This window comes from Muscardinus avellanarius, assembly GCF_963383645.1.
Source record: "Muscardinus avellanarius genome assembly, chromosome: 6".
In the NCBI taxonomy this organism is placed as follows: Eukaryota; Metazoa; Chordata; class Mammalia; order Rodentia; family Gliridae; genus Muscardinus; species Muscardinus avellanarius.
This window is the reverse complement of record NC_137791.1, coordinates 39,031,155-39,053,593: the sequence shown is the minus strand read 5'-3', so window position 1 is coordinate 39,053,593 and position 22,439 is coordinate 39,031,155. Positions and strand designations below refer to the sequence as shown.

Genomic DNA, 22,439 nt, shown 5'->3' with positions numbered 1-22,439 from the left:
TAGTTGGAGTTAGGTGAAATCTCAAGGTGGTTTTGATTTGTATCTCTCTGATTGCTAATAATGTTGAGCATGTTTTCTTTTTTTTCTTTTTTTTGTGGTACTGGGGTTCCTGGAAGCCCTTCTACCTCCGGGCTACACTCCCAGACCTATTTTTACATTTTTATATTTGGAAACAGGGTCTCCTAAGCCAACGCGCGCGGCTGGCTTCGAACCTGCGCGATCCTCCTGTCTCTGCCTCCCAAGCGCGGGGATTACAAGCGTGTGCCACCACGCCCGGCAAGCATGTTTTCATGAGTTCTAGAGATCTAATGTACAGTATGGTGACTCTCATTAATAATAATCTATTGTAATGCTGGGAGTGGCAGCACATGATTGTAATCCCAACATTTGGGAGGCAGAGACTGGAGGATCACAGTTCGCAGACAGCTTCAGCTGTGAGACCCTGTTTCAAAAAAATAAAAGACTAAAAAATAGAGCTGGGAGTGTAGCTCGGAGGTAGAATGCTTCTGGGTTCCATCCCTAGTACTGCAATAATAATTATTATTATTATAATTATAATTATTGTATACTTGGAATTTGCTAACACACAAGAAAGGGGGAGGGTAATAATATGAGGTGATAGTATGTTATTTAGCCTGATGGTAATTATCATCTCACAATGCATGCATATGTTAAATAATCATGTTCAAGACCTTAGATATGTAATTTTCATTGGTCAGTTTTATTTCAATAGAGTTTAAAATAGCTGAATGGATTTTTAAAAGTAATTCTAAATAATAGGAAAAGAGAAAAAGAAGATCTCTAAATCACTTTTGAGCAATAACAAGTGAATTTTATTTTTCATCTTTAAATATCACCTAATTAAAATAAACAAATAGAGCCAGGTGTGGTGACTCATGCTTTTAATTCCAGTACGCGGAAGGCTGAGACAGGAGGGTTGCAATTTCGAAGCCAGCCTCAGCAACTTTTAGTGAGACCTAATAATTTTTTATTTTAATAAAGAATTAAAATCTGACTGGGTTTAAATATTGTATGTCAAATATGAGTGAAGTATGTATGTCTTTCTTATTCGAGGTACGTGATACAACTCAAGAACCTTGTGGGCGACTATCATTTATGAAGGAGCCCAAATCTACAAGAGGCCTGGTACATCAAGCTATCTGCAACTTAAATATCACCCTGCCGATTTATACAAAGGTATTGTAAAATCTGTCATAGTGCAAGGCAGGCAGTGTAGAAACTAATTTCAAATCCTTTAAAAATGAGCAAAAACAAAAGCTAGTAAATACAGCATATAATAATAACCATTTCTGGTATGCTGTTGAACTTATGATTTCTTACTCAAGTAAAGAAAAAGTAGATCCACCTTTTTCACATTAAATGCACTTTGATGGAAAAAATTTTAGTAGCATATATTGGACAGGAAAGAGAGTTGTAAGTTTTAACATTTTGAACTAATTTTCTAAAATCAGTAATGGCTTTGACATAATTATTGTTTTATATGCTGTCCTGAGACCATGCTAGTGCGTTTGGTCCTACCAAGATATTAAGTTCCTTTAGCTTCTGTTTACTACCAGTTCACAGGCAAATTACAAATTATTAAATCCAGAGCAACTTCATGTTTTTAATGTTTTTATTCAAATAATTATGTTTGTCTTATAACCTATCTTGTTTAAGGAGTATTCAATTACTTTTTAAAGTATTTCAGTATTTCAGCATAAAAATATGCCCATGTTAAAAGGAGAAGATTTGAAATACTGTTTAAAAAAATTAATTCCTGGTCCAAAGTCTACCTATTGGCATTACTTTTTCCTCAAATCTTTTCCTATTCCATAATTCATTGAGCATTTTACAACAAAGATGATACTTGAAATAATTAAATGTTGTGGGTAACCTCTTTTCTATTACCTTTAAAGGTTTTTTTTTAAACCAATATCCCGTCTTAGTAGAAAGCTAAAATGTGGCCCTCTATAGGTAGTTGCAACAAGCTTGACAAATAAATATTATGGATTGGGGAAGGGAAAGAGTGGTGGCTGCTGCAATCTGGAGGATATGGTCTAAATATGTCGATATAAATCTTGTCTCTACAAAGCAACTTCTTTTACCATCTTGTCATTGGTACATTTTTTAAGTCTTTAAATCAAGACCAGTCACATAGAGAGAAGCTAGTAGCATCAAGTTTGACATTGCAAATTCCTATAAAATGATTAAAAATTAAATATCTATATGTATAAATATACATGTTATTCCAAATATTGGAGAATAACAATAGCTCCATCAACCCCAAAGAGCATAAACTCAGGGTACTCTTGTGATGCAGAATGCAGCTGGGCTTTATTGTCACTGGAGAGCAGAATGCCAAATTAGCATCCTGAAGGGTGTGCAGAATGCCCGACATGTAAGGAGGTGTGAGCGCTGACTGTTGCTGTGCGCTTTCAATATGCTATAAAAGAAAACATTTATTTTATGTTTTCTTTCTAAGTCAAGACATATCAGACATGATATGTGATAGTCAAGAGCAATTTTCACACTAATGTCAAGAGCAATTTTGTGTTCAGTAACCCAAAACAAAAAGAAGAAAATGCCTGACCGGGTGTGGTGGCGCACACTTGTAATCCCAGCATTTGGGAGGTAAGATCAGAAGATGGCAGTTCATGGACAGCCTCAGCTACTCAGTAAAGCCCTCTGCAACTCAGTGAGACCCTGTTTCAAAAAATAAAAAGACTCAAAAAATAGGACCGGGAGTGTAGCTTGGAGGTAGAATGGCTCTGGGTTCCATCCCTACTACAGAAAAAAAAAAAAAAAAAAAAAAAGAAGAAGAAGAACAAGAAAACGCTAAATATCGCATGTTTAAAATACCCTGCAGCTCTTCTTTTAATAAAACTCCTATGTATTGCCTGTGTAGTGATAATATTTTCACCATCTGCTTACCTGGAGCTTTTAACATTTTCACTCGGTATCTGTGATGACTGGAACGTCACCATCACTATCTCTGTACACAAATGCCATCAAAGACATTGAATGTCAAACTTTGAGACTGCTGGTGACCTAGCATCGAAAATTAGTAGACTTACAATTTGGATTCTTTTTTCTCTTGAATCTACAGACTTTAATCAGTAATCAGTACTCTTAATTTGTCTGCTTGCCTTCTGTAAACTGTTAGTAAGAAAAAATAAGAGTATGCTGACTGTGTGCTTGTTTGTTGGCAAGCTATTTACTCTTCTAAATGCACTGCTCTTCCTTCTCTCTTTTTCCGTCTCACATGGCATCTTGGGGCGGCAAGGAATCAGAGTCAGATCAAGAGCAGGAGGAAGAGGTAATTTTATGACAGTGTCACTTATTAATGGCCGTTGTCATCGCTATAACCACTAATAAGAGTACATGGTCAGTCTATATTCTCAGAAGGGGTAGACAGATGCTCTTAGTCACTGCAGGGGCAGAATTTTACTTACTGTCTCTAAGCCTGTTTTCTCATCTTGTAGATTGACTTCAGAGAATAGTCCAGTTTTCCTGTAATTTTAGTCCTTTCTCCATGTTCTTCTCTTCCCATACTCAGAGATTCACAAACGTTAGTCTGAAGTTGCACGAAGATCAACACTCATTTTGTAATATCAGGACATCATTTGCCTTTTAACTCCCGTCTCCTCACAAGCTACAGAGCATTCGAATGGCTAACAAATCACTATGTCACCACTGACAGATAACAGTGTATTTTGAGGTTGTAGTATTTTCTCAGCTTTGCTGTGCAATATGGATATTAATGAACATCACACATAAACAGCAGTTTGGGAGACTCTCTGGTAGTTTTTAAGAGTGTAAAGTGGTCATAAGGTCAAAAAGTTTAAGAATTACTGAAACCATAAAACTCTCAGGAATATACAGTCCATCCATTAAACTATCATAATATTATAATGCAAAATTATGCTAATAACAAGCACTTCTCATAACGTGCTCTACACACCTCATCACACAGACCTCCGCCAGCCCCGTGGAATGTGTGTGACGACAGCACAGATGAAAACCAGCCTTGGTGGGGTCACCTGGGCTCAATCACCATTTGAATTATATCTACTTGAATATTTAAAACAAATACGTTGTTGCCTTCCTCATAAAAAAAATCTGAAAATGCTCAAATAAGGACAGAAATGAAATGAATCATCAGGAAACTCCTTTTTCAATGTCTGGGAGGTAGAGCAGGAGAGGAGGGGAGATGACAGACTCTGCCCTACCTCATGGCCACACGGTCAGCCCAGGTGACACAGCCCGCTCCTCCCCTCGCCCCGCAGTCCCGTCTAGGCTCACTTTCCTCCCTGAACAGCTGTTAAAATGTGGCACCTACATGCCTCCTTGAAAGAGCAACAACACTGTGAACCCGGCTTTGCTATGTATGCAAGTGAACTTTTTCCGTTAGATGTAGATTTTTCTATGAGTCCTTCTGGAGACTCTTCCGGGCAGGAAATGCAGTGCACAGCCCTCTGAATTTGGAATGCTGGCTTGTTATTAATGACACTGAAACTACTCCTGTACAGTGTCTCATCCTGGCATGCTGTCTGCCAGCCCCTTCTTTTTCTCCACTAATCAACACCAATGTCTAATACCAACTTTCCCTGACCTTTTTCCTAATATGTATTTCTCATATCAAACATAGCCTGGGTCAAAAAACATGTTAGAAATGATTTTCCAACTGTAGTGTCTAAAAGAGAAATTCTTTTCAAAGTTAGGATACAAACCATTGAGGCCCTCATGGGAAAAAAATAAACTACAGCCAATTACTGAAACCTTTCTCTAGCATATGTTGCCACCTCTGTGTATAACTATGGATACGAATTTAGTGTACACACCAGGGGCCGTGAGCCAAGATGCTCTTTGTAACCATTCAATTTTTGTATGTTTTCTTTCAGATCGATATGACATCAGAAAAAAGTAAGATTTTAAATAAAATTCAGTTTCTTTGAAAGCTGGCTATTGTAAAAAGATGCATGAATTAAGATGCAAGCTAGTTGCTGTTACTAACCACTATAATAATTATAATTTTACATTAGTCTTGTTAATCATTAATATATTATAAAAGCAGCTTGGCCAGTTAAATTACAAATATATGTAATGATCAGTAAAATGCAATGATTATTCATCTAAGCATTCACTTTCTTTTGACATCCCTGTTAACCCTGGTATTGCTGTTATGCTTGTTTAGAAAGCCACCCTACTGTTTTGTCCATTTGTTAGCATAACACTGTCATCTCATTATTTTTTAAGCACTGACATGACAGTATCACTTTTTACCATAAGGCAACAATGATTTTGAAGAGAGCGCTCTCCCTTCCCTTCTCTTCTCTTCTCTTCTCTTCTCTTCTCTTCTCTTCTCTTCTCTTCTCTTCTCTTCTCTTCTTTCTCTTCCCTTCCCTTCCCTTCCCTTCTCCTCCTCCTCTTCCTCCTCCTCCTCCTCCTCCTCCTCCTCCTCCTCTTCTTCTTCTTCCTTCTTCTTCTTCTTCTTCTTCTTCTTCTTCTTCTTCTTCTTCTTCTTCTTCTTCTTCTTCTTCTTCTTCTTCTTCTTCTTCTTCTTCTTCTTCTTCTTCTTCTTCTTCTTCTTCTTCTTCTTCCTTCTCTCTCTCTCTCTCTCTCTCTCTCTCTCTCTCTCTCTCTCTCTCTCTTCCTACAGGCCTGCAAAAGTGATACTGTCTAATAGTTTGTAGCTGAAGCTGTCTCCCCTCCCCCCATCCCTCCCTCTCACCCCTTACTGTGGTGAAGTGTAACAAAATCCTTAGGCTGAGATCAGACAGACTTCTGTGAATACTTTCTGAAAAAAAAAAAAAGAAAAAAAACAACTAGGAGTCAAGAATGTAAAAATTAAAAATTCCTAGATGAATTACTAATCATAATAATGAATTATAGGGAAAATATTGAATAATGGGGCCAAATCTAAAACCTAGAGATCTGAACCAAACCTAGTATCAAGGGAATTGGTTTTTACACTTGTTAAGAAAGCTCTTAGAATTCTTTTTAGGTTTGTAATATTCAACTAACTTTTTAGGGTTTTTTTTTTTTTTGGTTTTGCCTATTTCCAGTGACTGTCTTCCTGTGGCCCAAATGCTTTAGAAAAATATATATAATTTTAATGTTTATTGATTTTAAGATTTATTTAAATTTACTCTATTTTGGAGTGATAATTCAAAAGGAGAAAACTCAGAGCCATGTTTAATTGTTTGGTTCTGTACAGTCATCTGTGGCTTTTTTCTCATTAAGTCCTAGCAGAATATAATTTACTACTAAGTTACTGGAATGGCTTTAATTGAGGCTTGCCCTCATGTAAAATCATTATTCAAAGTTAAAATATTTGAGATTATGGATGCAATTCTATAATTGAATAGCTCTGTAGTGATATAAATTATTTTAATATATTTTACATAAGCATATTGACATACTATCTCTCCTTAACAAATGTAGATTTTCTCAAAAGAAGGCACTTTTGTTTCAGCAACATATTATTTTTGCCTTCATTGATTCCTGTGTTTTTTTTTTTTTAATAGAAATAAAACAGTGGTTTTCTTCTTTTCTTCTTTCTTCTTTAGGACTACTGTGCTCACTTAAATAGCCCTTTTATTCCTTGCATATGGCTGGTAGGAATTAAAAATGTATTATCTGGCTCAGTCATTAAAAATAAATAATACCATGCTTCTCTAATGCCATGGGTTCTTCTGAATGACTCCTAGTTGTTGTGAATATTTTACAAATTTCCAATATAGACTCATGTTGGTTTTGTTTTAGTTTAAAGATAATCATTAAATAATCTTCATATAGGTATGAAATAATTCCCAAGAAGGGATCCATTGGAGGAACTCTTATGTCTTTTTATGAGTAATCTTAAAAGTTCAACTGAGTTTTTCCTCTTTGCCTTTAATGGCTGCAGACCTCACAACCTGCACCTCAGATCTGTAACCAGAAGCATCTTTTATATATGACTTGTAGGAAGTCACTATGCTTCACCACAGTAGCATTTTCTATATTTGTTCTAATTTCTCACTGCCCTCCTGCCTGCGCTTTTCCGCAAAGCTGCCTCTCCTAGTTTTACTCCACCTTTGCTTTGCATGGAAATAACTTGGCTTACATAAACTGTGTGTGTGTCTCGTGTGACTGTCTCTGATTTGGTTTGCCATGCATCACATTTTAACTCTGGACTCACATATACGTTTAATCACAGTTGGCGTTTCTGTCGTTTCCTTTCCTTTCTTTTCCTCCTTGGTCTGTCTATTACATGTCTAAACAAGGAGGTTGTCCCAAGGAAAGGACCATGCCTCTTAGCACATGACTGTTTGTTTCATTGTTAGGTGTGAGTTTCCCTCAGATGAAATGCCAGTTTGCAGCCGATTCAGATAGGTTTCTTATCATCATTGTATATTGGACAAACTAAACACACTGATCTCCAGAGTAATGTGATAAAAAATGTGTATGCGTCATCAGACATCATTCTGAGTTTGCTACTACTGGCTTTCCCCTAGAGGAAATCAACTTTCTGCAAATTTTAATGCTTTTTTCATATTTTTTATTTTTTTGGTTTTTTTTCAACATTGATCTGTAACATCTGAACAATCTTGAGATAATTCTGTGTAATTTCACTGCGTTCCTTCTTTGTTTTGATTTGTAATGGTTTTTCGTTGTGTGTCTTATTTGTAATAGCTTCGTTGTATGTGTGGATGTGCTACAAGTGAGAAAATTAAGCAAGTTATTTCCTGCTCATTTTTCCTTTTCAGTTTTTATTTTTTTCCGTTAGCCTTGCTTTGCTTTGTACCTTGAGACTTGTGGACCCACCATCCCCAGTCCTCTGTCGCCCCTTCCACCACGACAGGAAAAGACGCTGTGTCCTTTCAGTCCTGATTACATTTGCCAATATCTTCTTTGATTTCCATTTTACTTTCAATGTTTTTCATTCACATCAAAGATGATGAGACAGAATCTACAGAAACATCTGTCCTGAAAAGTCACCTGGTTAATGAAGTTCCTGTCCTGGCGAGTCCGGACTTACTCTCTGAAGTTTCGGAGATGAAACAAGATCTGATCAAAATGACCGCCATCTTGACCACAGATGTGTCTGATAAGGCAGGTTCTATTAAAGTGAAGGAGCTGGCGAAGGCTGCCGAGGAAGAGCCAGGAGAACCCTTTGAAATTGTGGAGAGAGTTAAAGAGGACTTAGAGAAAGTGAATGAGATCCTGAGGAGCGGGACCTGCGCGCGAGGCCTAGGCAGCCTGCCGCGCTCTCAGTCCGAGAGCGAGCTAGTGGAGGAGGGCTGGGTTATTGTCAGTGAGGAGGAGATAGAAGAGGCTAAGCGGAAAGCGCCCGTAGAAGTCTCGGAGCGTCCTTGTGTAGAAGTTAGGCTAGATAAAGAAAACAAAGTCAAAGTAGAGAAAGACTCGACTGGGCTAGTGAACTACCTTATGGAGGACCTCAATTCCTATGTGTCTCCTCAAGAAAAGAAGCCACAGACAGTTCGAGGGCTGGTAGGGGAGGCAGGCAGGAGCGCTGAAAATGAAGGGCAGGATGAGAAGCACAGTACTCAGAAGCAGCACAAACCAGGCCTGGGGATAAAGAAGCCAGTGAGAAGGAAATTAAAAGAAAAGCAGAAACAGAAGGAGGAAGGCCTACAAGCAGGTGACAGAACAGAAATTAAAAAAGGTAGCTCGGAAGAGTCACTGGAGGGAGACCCAGGCCTTGCGCCTCAGTCTCTTCCCACTGCGAAAGCCACGTCACCTCTCATTGAAGAAACACCCATCGGGTCCATAAAAGACAAAGTAAAGGCCCTTCAGAAGCGAGTGGAAGATGAACAGAAAGGCCGAAGCAAGCTGCCTGTCAGAGTCAAAGGCAAAGAGGACACACCGAAAAAGGCCACTCCCAAAGCACAGCCAGCTTCGTCGCCCTCTCTGAAGTCAGACAGGCATGGGCCTGCGCCACCCTCCTCCAGAACAGAAAGGCACGCTTCCCTTTCATCCTCAGCAAAAACTGAAAGGCACACTCCAGTATCACCTTCAGGTAAAACCGAGAAACACTCACCTGTGTCGCCCTCTCCCAAAATGGAACGACACTCACCTGTGTTGTCAGGTAAACCCGAGAAACACTCACCTGTATCCCCCTCCACAAAAGCCGAAAGACACTCCCCGGTGTCATCGACAAAAACAGAAAGACACCCGCCTGTGTCGCCTTCAGGAAAAACAGACAAGCGGGCACCTGTATCGCCATCTGGGAGAACAGAGAAACATCCTCCAGTGTCACCCGGAAGACCAGAAAGGCGCTTACCTGTTTCACCCTCGGGAAGAACAGAAAAGCACCCTCCTGGACCAACCACTGGGAAAACAACAGAGAAGCACCTGCCCGTGTCGCCTTCTGGGAAAGCAGAAAAACAACCTCCTGTGTCCCCCACCTCAAAAACAGAAAGAATCGAGGAAACGATGTCTGTTCGGGAGTTGATGAAAGCATTCCAGTCAGGTCAGGATCCCTCTAAGCATAAAACTGGACTCTTTGAGCACAAATCAGCAAAACCAAAACAGTCCCAAGAAAAAGGAAAAGCTCGGGTAGAAAAAGAAAAGGGGCAGACAGTAACCCCAAAAGACACACACAGAACAGAGAGTCAGACAATCAAACGAGGCCAGAGATTCCTGGTAACTGGGGCTTCGGAACCCAGAAGAGCGATCCGGACATCCCCCACAGGGTTGAAGAGAGAAGAAGCTCCTGGAGAAAAGGAGAAAGCTTCCAGTCACAAAACACCAGAACCCGTTCAGTCAGGCCCTGCAGAAGAGAGCCAGGGAGAGAGTGAAATTCCCAAAGAAAAGATGGCTGACGACCAGGGAGACATGGACCTCCAGATCAGCCCAGACAGGAAAACCTCCACTGACTTTTCTGAGGTCATTAAGCAAGAGTTAGAAGACAATGACAAATACCAGCAATTCCGCCTGAGTGAACAGACCGAAAAGGCACAGCTCCACTTAGACCAAGTCCTCACCAGTCCTTTCAACACCACCTTTCCACTAGATTACACTAGAGACCAGTTCCTCCCGGCTCTGTCTTTACAGAGTGGGCCCCCGAATGGCAGTTCCCAGAGCCCAAAGCACGAAGGGATAGCAGGCTCCCCATGCGGCAGCCTGATGGAGGGGACCCCTCAGATCAGTTCCGAAGAGAGCTATAAGCACGAGGGCTTGGCAGAGACCCCTGAGACCAGCCCCGAGAGCCTTCCCTTCTCACCAAAGAAAAGCGAGGAGCAAAGTGAGGAGACCAAGGAAGCCACCAAGTTAGAAACACCTACAGAAACTCATTCAGAAAAAGAGCATCCCACAGGCAAAGGCATCAGTGATGGTTCTAGAGAGCAGGGTGCCGCCATCATGGAAGGCTCAGGGCCTTCTGCCAGGTGTGCTCAGCAGGAGACCACCCCAGACGCTTCCAAAAGCACATGCCCCAGACAGGAAGGCGACTGTCCTGGCAGCTGTGCTGTGTCAGTAATGAAAGAAACAGGCGAGGCATTGACTGAGGGAGCATCCTGTGATGACCGCCTTGCGCTCAGTAGCTCAGCTCACAAGACACCAAGTGATAGCGAGGCTCAGGAACCCACAGCCTCCTCAGAAGAGGCCAGGGTCTCTCCACTGGCTGATGCTTCTCCAAAGACAGACACAGGAACTGAATCAAAGCCCCAGGGAGTAATCAGAAGCCCCCAAGGGTTAGAACTTCCTCTCCCTAGCCGGGATAGTGAGGTCCTCAGCCCAGTGGCTGATGAATCCTTAGCAGTAAGCCACAAGGACTCTCTGGAAGCCAGCCCTGTCCTAGAAGATAACTCCTCACACAAAACTCCTGATTCTCTGGAACCAAGTCCTCTGAAGGAGTCCCCTTGCCGGGACTCTCTGGAAAGCAGCCCTGTGGAGCCAAAGGCGAAGGCGGGAATTCTTCCAAGTCACTTTCCTCTTCCTGCACCTGTCACCAAAACAGAACTCATGACAGAAGTGGCCTCTATGAGGTCCCGACTGCTCCGAGATCCTGACGGCAGTGCTGAGGATGACAGTCTTGAGCAGACGTCGCTCATGGAGAGCTCAGGGAAGAGCCCTCTCTCTCCCGACACTCCTAGCTCTGAAGAAGTTAGCTATGAGGTCACACCCAAGGCTATAGATGCAAGTGCACCCAAACCAGCTGTGATCCATGAGTGTGCAGAGGAAGATGACTCAGAAAATGGGGAGAAAAAGAGGTTCACGCCTGAAGAGGAGATGTTCAAAATGGTGACCAAAATTAAAATGTTTGATGAACTTGAACAGGAAGCAAAGCAGAAAAGGGACACCAGAAAAGAACCCAAGCAAGATGAGTCTTCCTCGTCCTCTGACCCAGATGCCGACTGCTCAGCAGAAGTGGATGAACCCAAACAGACGGAGAGTGTGAAGGCTGAAAGCAATGTCCCTGTGTTGGTGACTTCAGAGAACAGAAAGCCTTCCTCCTCAGAAAGTGAGCCAGAGTTGACCCAGCTGGAGAAAGATGCAGACTCAGGCCTTTTATCAGAACCAGTTATTCGAGTGCAACCTCCTTCCCCACTCCCATCCAGCATGGACTCCAATTCCAGTCCAGAAGAAGTCCAATTCCAGCCTATAGTTTCCAAACAATATACTTTCAAGATGAATGAAGATACTCAGGAAAAGCCAAGGAACTCAGGAGAAGAAAAAGACTGTGGATCCCATTTGGCCAAAGACGCTCATCCTATCTCCACCGATGGTGCAGATAGGTCTCATGGTGATCTAAGCAGAGACACTAATCAGCCACAAGTCTGTGATGGCCATGGGTGTGAGGCTGTGAGTCCTAGCAGCTCAGCCACCCCCATCTCTGCAGGTCTCCAGGATTTGACTGGCAATGATGTTGATGAGCAGCTAGTCAGACATAAAGAATCACCTGCTTCCCCAGACACTCTTGAACATGATGCAGAAGGAAAGGAGCCCGGTATGGGATCTCCACAGGTGGATGGTCCCACTGAAAGTTCTTCTTCTACATCCTCCTTGCCTCACTGTCCAGAATCTTTTGAAGAAAAGAAATTAGATGAAGATACAACTTCTACGCCTTCTCCTACAAAAGCAGAGGTCATGAAAACTGAGGAAACTTTGGAGAGCATACCAAAAGACTGTTTCATTCAGGACTCGTCTATTATGATCCAAACAGATAGGTTTTCCACGGACGCTCCAGTGTCTGACCCAACAGAGACAGGTGAAATCGATGATCTGCAAATCACAAGCCCATATGACAATGTTCCTTCCCAATCTTTTTTCTCTAGTGAAGAAAGCAAAACCCAAACAGATGTGAGTCGTACAAGTTTTTACTCCTCTGAAGCGTATTCAGTTACCATCACATCCTCTGTTGAAGATGTAGTAGTGAAAAGCTCCTCTCTTACAACTGTTTCAAGCAAAGAATCTAATTTTGAGGGCCGGAACCTAGAACTAGAATCTAAACAAGAAAGTACTTTGTGGGAAACACAATCAGAGAGAGGCTCCCCATCTTCAGAGCCTACTGCACCAGATATACCAGTGGTTGTGACTGAACAAATAAGCAGAGTTATCATCACAAAAACTGACGTGGATTCTGATTCCTGGAGTGAAATTCGTGAAGATGATGAAGTGTTTGAAGCTCGAGTGAAAGAGGAAGAACAGAAGATATTTGGTTTGATGGTGGATAGACAGTCTCAGGGGACAACCCCTGACACCACTCCTGCTAGGACCCCAACGGAAGAGGGGACCCCAACAAGTGAGCAAAATCCATTTCTCTTTCAGGAGGGCAAATTATTTGAGATGACCCGAAGTGGTGCTATTGATATGACCAAAAGGTCCTATGCAGATGAAAGTTTTCACTTTTTCCAAATTGGACAGGAATCCAGGGATGAGCCTCTCTCTGAGGACATGAAAGAAGGAAGCTCTGGGGCTGAGCCCCCGCAGACGGAGGCTGCAGCTGAGTCGCCAGCACTTTCAGAATCAAAAGAAACATTAGATGATGAGGCAGAGTTAGTTCCAGACGACTTGAGTGAGGAACTGGAGGAACTATCTGCTTCAGATACTCACCTTAACCCCCAAGTGGGAAGTTCAGCCTGCACAGAAATGCCCACCAAAGAGGCTACTTCTACAGGGACCGAGGACCTCCCCCCTGTGCAAACGAGCGACCCACCTTCTCAGGCCAGTGTGAGGCAGGCTCCCTGCCCCGACTCCCCTGCACCAGTTGTACAAGTTAAGTTAGATTTTTCCACAGTCACCAGGTCTGTATATTCAGATCGGGATGAGGATTCTCCTGATTCTTCTCCAGAGGAACAGAAATCCGTCATCGAAATCCCCACTGCGCCCATGGAAAATGTGACTTCTGCTGAAAGCAAATCCAAAATCCCTGTAAGGACTGTCCCTGCTTCAGTCCCAGCACCTCCGTTTTCAGAGGATGAAAGTGCATTTTCTGAAGATTTTCCATCCAGTCTGGATGAGGAAAATAAAGAGGATGAAACAAAGCCAAAGTCCAAAATCCCCATCAAAGCACCGGTCCAAAGAGTGGAGCAGCCGCCCTCACATCTCGACTCGGCTCTCCAGAAGACAGTGGCTCCTCAGGGACAGGATGTTGCAAGCAAAACAGAAGGTAGTAGGAGCAAATCTGACTCTGATGCCAGTCTCTCGGACTCAAAGACCAGATGCCCAGGAAAGGCCAGGAGTGACACCGAGTCAGAAACAGAGAGCAGAGAGGGGGTGGAGGAGCTCGAGTTAGAGTTGGAAGAAGGGGCCACCAGACCAAAGACATTCGCGTCCCGATTGCCAGTTAAGAGCAGAAGCACCACGTCTTCCTGCAGGGGGGGCATGAGTCCTACAAAAGAAAGTAAGGAGCATTTCTTTGACCTTTACAGAAACTCGATAGAGTTCTTTGAGGAGATTAGTGACGAGGCTTCCAAACTAGTGGACAGACTTACACAGTCAGAAAGGGAGCAGGAATTAGTTTCAGATGATGAAAGTAGTAGTGCCCTGGAAGTTTCAGTTATTGAAAATCTGCCTCCTGTTGAGACCGAGCACTCAGTTCCCGAGGACATCTTTGACACAAGGCCCATTTGGGATGAGTCCATTGAGACTCTGATCGAACGCATCCCTGATGAAAATGGCCATGACCATGCTGAAGGTATTTGACAGCCACTGGGATTCCCTGTGCTACGCATGTCATGAATTGGATATAGTTTTTATTTTTGTTTTCTGTTTGTTTGTTTTATTTGGTGACTTGTGTCTCATTTTCTTTAAGCTTTCTGTAGTGGTTACTGTGTTTGTGTAAGCCCTTTTGTGTTTTGTGCTTTTTCTGTATACTCTTGTCTATGAAAACAATCTCAAGATTGAGTAATGAGAATGCTTATGGAAAACAGGACATAACCAGGCAATGATGACCTTGCCTTCCTTTAGCTGCTGCACGTAAGGCCGTGCAAGCTTTGAGTTTTGTTGTTCTGGAGTCCCAGGCTGAGCCTCCAATTAAGCACTTTTGCTTTTGCACATGAATATATGGGTTTTTGTTTCATAGCATGAGGACTTCATCGCTTTTTCTCGTTATCTTTGCATACTCCAAAATAATTTGTACTTGCAATTCTGTAACTATTAGGAAGCCATTTGCTTAAGAAGATTTCATGTATCTTGAAATTCCAATTGTTGTGGATCATTTGTTTGGTTCAGAGAGGTTGGATTTCAGATACCATTGGTAAACACTTTAGGCAAACAAACATAAGGTAAAAAAATATGCTTTTCATTTATGTGGCAGATGAATGGAGAAAGTACTCCGTTCAGATGCAGCAGACAACAAAAACTCAAACTTTGCACGATATAAGTTGACTGTCAAAGAATGATGGCTCTATGAATGGTATAAAAGGAAACCACAGATGACTTTGAGCAGTGGCCTCTGGTCTTCCAATATCTCTGCAATGAAGACTGCTAGTCTTAAATTTGGGCTATACAAAAAATTACAATGCCATGGCCCAAGATGCTACCAATAAATACATGAGGGTTAAAAAAGAAGAGGAAAATTATAGTCTGTGAGAGTAAGGTAGGAGCTTAGTCTCAAGCAGGCAGATATTTCACCCAAAAAGCACATATGCATACTAATAAAACATCTATACACATGCATGTGATTTTTCTCCTCTCTTCTTCCAAGTTATTAGAACTAAGGTAAATGCTATTTCTGGCCACAATGGATAAATCCAGGGTGGTCTAACCAAACCATAATCAAGATCTGTAGTGAATTTATGATGTATTTCTTTTAGACATGACCTAGAAATGATCTCTACCTCCATAGGCAATAATAAGAGATCCTATCCAATTACTATACTTTTACATCCTATTAGTGATTATTAGTCCTTTATGAGCAAGATTAGCATATTATGGCGGGCAGCATTCTCTCAAATAATTTACAAGGAAATTTTTAATATGTCTAGAAATCATTGATTTATATAATTATGTCCAGTAATGAGTCTTGATTAAAGAGATATGGAAGTAGATGGTTTCCATGAGTCGTATTAGGTTTACTCCCCATTCCACCCAAGAAATCAGACAACTTAACATGGTCTAAAATGTACACTACTTTCAAATATACTACTTTCAAATATTTGGACAAACAACTTCCTCTCTTTGGATCATCAGTACTGTGATTCCTTTCACGTCATAGACAACCTTTGGTCATTCTGTTTTTGACCTTCTGTAGATCCCCAGGATGAGCAAGAGCGAATTGAGGAAAGGCTGGCTTACATTGCTGATCACCTTGGCTTCAGCTGGACAGGTAAAATGAGTGCAACCCATCTTTTTAGCTAAAGCCTGCAAAGTGTAAGTCACATAGGTACATCAGCCAAGTGTCAGTAATGGTGCAAATGGCCTTTCCCACCCTTCACTTGAGAAAGACTATGTGGAATATTGAAAAGGATAATGAACTGTGAACTAGAAAAAGAAAAGTGAGGCTCGACATTGGCTAACAGTGTAGCAAGAGCAGGCCTTTAATCATCTCTGAAATTCCGAATAACTTTAGATTTGAAGAGTTTTAAAATAACCAGCCTTCACTCCCCTCTTTGACAGCTGTGGATATCAGAATTAGGTTGAGTGGGGGAGGGAGGGAGGGATGGAGGGAGAGAGATAGAGGGAGGGAGGGTGGAAGGGAGAGAGGGGGGGAGGGGGGAGGGGGGAGACTGGAGATGGAACTCAGGGACATTCTACCTCCAAGCTACACCTCCATCTCTTTTTCAGTTTTTTTTGTTTTAAAGCAGGGTCCGCTAGGTTGCTGAAAGTCTCACTAAATGCTGATACTGGCCATGAACAAGCTGGGGTTACAGGCATGTGCCACCATGCCTTGCTCAGATTATTGGGGTTTTTTTGTTTTGTTTTGTTTTGTTTTGGTATTGGGGATGCAACCCAGGGGCATTCTACCGCTGAGCTACACCCCCTGCCCTATTTTTTACTCTTTAGTTTGAAACAGGGTTTCACTGAGTTGTGAAGGGATAGCTGAGGCTATCCGTGATATCTTCTGTCTCAGTATCCCAAATGCTGGGATTACAAGTGTGTGCCATCACGCCTGGCTTGTATCTTATCTTATCTTATCTATCTATCTATCTATCTATCTATCATCTATCTATCTATCTATCTATCTATCTATCTATCTATCTATCTATCTATTTTTATTTTGCAGTACTGAGGAAACCCAGGGGCATTCTATCCCTGAACTACACCCCCAGCTCTTTTTTTTTTTATTATTATTACTCTTTATTTTGAAACAGGGTTTCACTGAGTTGCGAAGGGCCTCACTAAGTAGCTGAGGCTGCCCCTGTACCACGATCCTCCTGTTTGGCCTCCCAAGCACTGGATTACAAGTGTGTGTTACCACACCCAGAAGATTATTGCATTTTAAACCATTGTTTGATAAAGTTTTCATAAAATTTAATATGAGATTTAACCCTGGCTGCTTCTTTCAGATACATTTGATCAGATATCTTCATAGTAAAGAGTACTGAAATTTGCTTTCAGTGAAAATTGAAACATATATGAATGAGATATTTCAGTAACTTTTCTAGAAAATATGTTAAATAATATAACAAAGAAAGGTTAACTATAAAATCAATATGGTTTATTTTCAAATCATGATTTATAGATTTATAAAAACTGTTTAGCCTTTCATCTACTTGTGACTTACCATATTACAGAAAGATTATCATGTACACTTCCCTCCCTCTTCTCCCTCTCTTCTTCTCTTTCTCACTAGTCTGGTTTGGGTTTCTTTTGTCACTTGTGACAACTTCATGAGACAAACAGTATAAAGTTAATATTCTTTTTAGAATTTCTGAAGATTTGTTGAGGAATAGGAGTCTATGTTACTCCTAAAGGAAATTAATAATTTTAAATAAATGACTGGAAACAGGAGAAATAGCCATTTTCTTTCTTTCAATAATTTTAAATACTGATCAGACTTATTTATTGAAGGTTTTATTGGAGGGTATATTATCAAAATACTCCTGATGAAGTCATTAGATAGGAAGCATCCCAAATTATTTTGTTCCTTAAATATGTATGTATACATTTTGTGAAAATTAAAACTCTGCCACCGTGCAGAATGATAAACAGTGGAAAGAAGTTACGTCTCCCACATCTAATTCTGGGTTCCAGCCTCATGCTTCAAAGGTAACTACTAACACGCTCATGATTTCAGAAAAAAAAAAAAAAAAAAAAAAAAAGCCCACTTTTGCCTACAATGTAAAAGTAAGCTAGATTTTATTTACTAATATTTCTAGTAAATATTCTATCAGCATAGACATTTCTATTATGTTCTTTTAAACTGCTATTTAATTTTACTGTGTGAAAGTTCTATAATTTTATCAATAGCCTTTGTTAATTAATTTTAGGGTCTTTTTTTTACAAATAGCAACGAATATTCTTTTTATTGGTATATATTTTAGTATATCTGTAGGGTTTATTCTAAGAAATAGAAATTCTGGGTCACAGATATTTGTAATTTTAACAGATAGTCAAATTGACAATAGAAATCACACCTTTTACACACACATATACACCTACACAAACATATACTCAAAGTATAATGTATAAATACCCATCTAGAATATTGATACCAAAATTTAAGGGAAAGGACTGTGGCTTTACCCCAGGCCAATTACTACTCCCCAGACCTTTTATTCATGTGGCATCAATACAAAAAAAGGAGTTTATCCTATCACCATAAGAGAGCTACACGGTATTTATCCAAGTATCCCCAAATAGGATTTGTATTACTTAAAATATCACCCGTGATAATTAAAAACAAGAAAAGGTCTTTTTCTACTGGTTTTAGTCATTTCTTTTCCATTATCTTGATAAGAATATGAGCAAGTATTAATAGCCTCATCTGCATTTTGGAATCAGCAGGACCTGAGTTACTCATATTTTAGGCTCGGTTTCACATTTGCTGTTTCCACTATGCCAGTCATCAATTCCATAACATCATAAAAGAAAAAGACCTATAATCAGTACTAGAAAAACAAGATATATGAGTCACTTCTGATATACAGAAATAAAAGAACCCAAGCACAGTCATGCAACAACACAATACTCATGAAATCACAAAGCAAGGTATAGAGGTTCATATGTTGAGGTCAATGTGTCTGCAACATACTGTTTTCTCTTCTAGAGTTAGCAAGAGAATTGGATTTCACTGAGGAACAAATTCATCAGATTCGAATTGAGAACCCCAACTCCCTTCAGGACCAGAGCCATGCACTGTTAAAGTACTGGCTGGAAAGGGACGGGAAACATGCTACAGGTAGGCGCAGAATTCTGAATAAAAGCTCTAAGCCTAAAGGTGGAAATGTTTTGCTCAACCACCTCCTTCTTGCAAATGCGGCACAAGAGTAAAATTACATACATCAATTCAAAGTACTACCATCAGCAAATAAGAACACGCTATTGCTCTCTAAAATAAACACGTGGCCTAAGGGATCTTGCACTGTATGTCTGAGAATGGTGTTAACTGCTGGGAGATGATGCCAGCTCTACCTGTTGGCAGAAATATTACTCAAGTTTTAACATTTTCTGAATATTGATAATCATTGCAATTGCTTCATTGATCATTATTTTGTTGGTAGCACATTCAGTTCTCCCTTCCTTTGAAGAACATAGATGGGGGAGAATATGAAATGGCTTTTTCATGAAATAGTTCATATGGATGTTCTGACATGAAATAATATGAGAAGATGTATGAATCAGAGCCGCTTCTCAGCCCCAGCTGGTCTAACCCCACTTCTGCTAATATTTCCCTGAAGCGCTACCTCAAGACTGCCGTGGTCGCCAGTCTGTCTCAGTACTTTCTTCTCAGTAGCACTACCAGATTTAACAAAAGAAGGAAGGAAGGAAAGGAGGGAGGGAGGGTGGGCACCTGGTTAAATTTAAAATTTATTTATTTATTTATTTACTTATTTACTTAATGGTACTGGGGATGCAACCAAGGGACATTCTGCCTCCAAGATACACCCCCCAGCCCTATTTTTTATTCTTTATTTTGAAATAGGGTCTCAGCCAGGCATGGTGGTGCATGCTTGTAATCCCAGCATTCGGGAGGCTAAGACAGGAGGATCACGGTTCTCGGACAACCTCAGCTACTTAGTGAGACCCTTCGCAACTCAATGAGACCTGGTTTCAAAATAAAGAATAAAAAATAGGGCAGGGGGTATAGCTCAGAGGTCGAGTGCCCCTGGATTCCATCCCCAGACCCGCAAAAAATTTTTTAAAAAAATGAAATAGGGTCTCACTGAGTTGCAAAGGGCCTCACTAAGTAGCTGAGGCTGGCTGCGAACCGCGATCTCCGGTCTCAGCCTCCCGAAAGCTGGGATTACAAGCATGAGCCACCATTTAAAGCCACAATTTAAAGCCACCGGCTTTAAATTTAAATTTAAAAAAAAAAACAACTTTTTTAGTATAAGTATGTGCCATGCAATAATTGGGACATATTTATACTAAAAAATATTTGGCTTTTTTATCTAAAGTTTAGATTTGGCTGGGTGTCACTTATGTTATCAGACAGCTCTACTTTTAGGGCCTGGGCCCCTCTTTTTTTGTGCATATCTCCTGGTCATAAAGACCTTTACTTAGGCTTTGGCTATTTCCTATCAAATATCAAAAATTTAGTAGGGCAACTAAATGAGAGAGATTATTTAAAGGATATCTGAAACCAGGCACAGTGACTGATGCCTGTAATCCCAGTACTTGAAAGGCTGCAACAGGAGGGTCACAGGTTCCAGGCCAGGATATGGTAATTTAGCAAGACCCCTTCTCAAAATAAAAAGGTTTGAGGTAGAACCCTCCTGGGTTCAATTCTAAGTACCACAAAATAAAGAAAGAGTACCCTTTAGATACAATAAATGTTGTTTCTGTAAAACCTCAGATACCAGCCTCATTGAATGTCTCACCAAGATCAACCGGATGGATATTGTTCATCTCATGGAGACGAGCACAGAGCCTCTCCAGGAGCGCATCAGTCACAGCTATGCAGAAATTGAACAGACCATTACCCTGGACCACAGTGAAGGTCAGTGTGTGTGTGGCGGGGGAGGGGACTCAGGCGCTGCGCCCGTGGAATCCTTTTTAGAGGGTAGACCACAGCTTGGTGACCACAGCTTGGCACCTCAGCTTGTCCTATGCATGTCCCCCACTGTGCATTCTGTGTTCCTGACTATCACTGTGAGTGAGCCATCCAGTTTCTTCTCCTTGGTTTCTCGATGGCACTTTTGGTGCTTATATTTTTTACTCTACCTTAGCCACCGATTTCTATGCATACAACTAAGACTATCATTACTGGTAACTGCTGCTTCTGAGTGGTATACTCCTTGGGGCATTACACTTACTTCCTTTTTTTTTTTTACCTTCCAGGCCCTCCAGCCTTTGGCCCTAGCGCCTTTCCAAAAGTTTCTCTAATTTATTATCATTCATTTGCATGCTCAATCTCAATCTCCTATTGCTACATCTTCCCTGAAACCCCAATGTTTCTCTTTTCCTTGTTTATTCCCAGCTGATAATCATGTTTTATATTTTTTTTCAGAAAATAGAATCATAAGCAAATGTCCACATTCTTGTACCGCACATTCTACCCAGATGTGTGCGTGCGTGCGTGCGTGCGTGTGTGTGTGTGTGTAGGACTGGAGACTGAACCCAGAGGCATTATACCTCTGAAGTACACCTGCAGCCCTTTTTATTGTTTTCTTTTGAAACAGGATCTGAGAGTCTTGCTAAATTGCTGAGGCTGTATTGGAACCTGTGATCCTCCTGTCTCAACCTCACAGGTCCTGGGATTACAGATGTGGGCCACCAGATCTGGCTCTGAGTGCACCTTAATGCATGTGTTGTACTTACCTCCTTTACTGTGCATTAGATTCTCTAGATTTATTGTACACAGTTTAGCCCCCCTTTACCTAATCAAGGCCTTAATTCCTATGTGTATCCATTTTGGCTTCCTACACCTGGACCATGCACAACTGTATCAAAACACGCTTTAGCAGGTCCCATTTTTTTTTAAAAAAAAAACATGCAAATAGCGCCTTTTATGCTATTTTCCTTCTTGTATTTCTGGTTTGTTTATCATTTTATACAAAACCTATTCAAGAGTAGCCTGGGTTTCATGTTCCTCCTCTCCTCTCTTTCTACTCTTGAGAACTCTCTACTGTCTCTGTAATCTACTGCAGACCATTTTGTAAAATTTGCCAGTTGTTTCCCTACTGCCAGATACAATGTGTAATTTTCAGTGATCAAATTACTTCACTCCTTAGTAACACTGGTCACAGATGATAAATTCCTTCTTAAATTTTTCCGTCTGTACATACCCTCTCTTAGTATTCCTTTCTTTCTACCTTGCTGGCTGTGCTCTTCGGTCTCTTTTTCTGTGGCCTCTTACTTCTCCTATGTCTAAATTATGCAGTGTGTGGACGTGCCGCGGAAGCAGCACAGCGCATCCCCATCCCCCACTGCTGTCCCTCTCTGGTCCCAGAAGCCTGTGTGGTCTCTATGCTGGTCCTTGAACGCCTCCGGGGTTCTGCTGGGCCCTGGTGCTCGCTGTCCCCTGACCGGAAGTGTTCTCCCCTCAGATCAACAGAACCTTTATTCTTTCACTTTCTGTAGGTCACTCCTCAGAAATCACCTCCTAGGGGGAGCCGTTCCTGCCCCATCCAGCTAAAATACCAGCCCTATCTACTCTTCACCTTTACCCTGGTTTACTTTTCTTCTAACATTTATCATTACTATACATCTGACAAAATATCACTTTTGTAAGGACAGAAGCTTTTTCTCTCTTGTTCACTGCAGTAGATCCAGGGTCTAAACAATATATTGACTCCATAGTTGATGCTCAATATATATTGGTTGACAGAATAAAGAAATAGATGAATATCATTCACTCCTCTGTTCAAAATCTTTCAGTAACTCCT

The 22,439-nt window shown here is 41.1% G+C and overlaps 1 protein-coding gene across 2 annotated transcripts in view; it reads left to right on the top strand.

The window, feature by feature from the left end:
* Positions 1 to 22,439, top strand: part of ANK2 (ankyrin 2) — a gene marked incomplete at both ends in the record, with an annotated part of 247,348 nt that overhangs the window by 209,922 nt on the left and 14,987 nt on the right. For both annotated transcript variants that reach the window (XM_080697143.1, XM_080697142.1), the window contains 7 exons: positions 1,075 to 1,197; positions 3,284 to 3,316; positions 4,902 to 4,923; positions 7,937 to 14,143; positions 15,701 to 15,775; positions 18,659 to 18,790; positions 20,408 to 20,551. In XM_080697143.1, the coding sequence (XP_080553269.1) occupies positions 1,075 to 1,197; positions 3,284 to 3,316; positions 4,902 to 4,923; positions 7,937 to 14,143; positions 15,701 to 15,775; positions 18,659 to 18,790; positions 20,408 to 20,551 (6,736 nt within the window). The remainder of the gene's footprint in view (positions 1 to 1,074; positions 1,198 to 3,283; positions 3,317 to 4,901; positions 4,924 to 7,936; positions 14,144 to 15,700; positions 15,776 to 18,658; positions 18,791 to 20,407; positions 20,552 to 22,439) is intronic.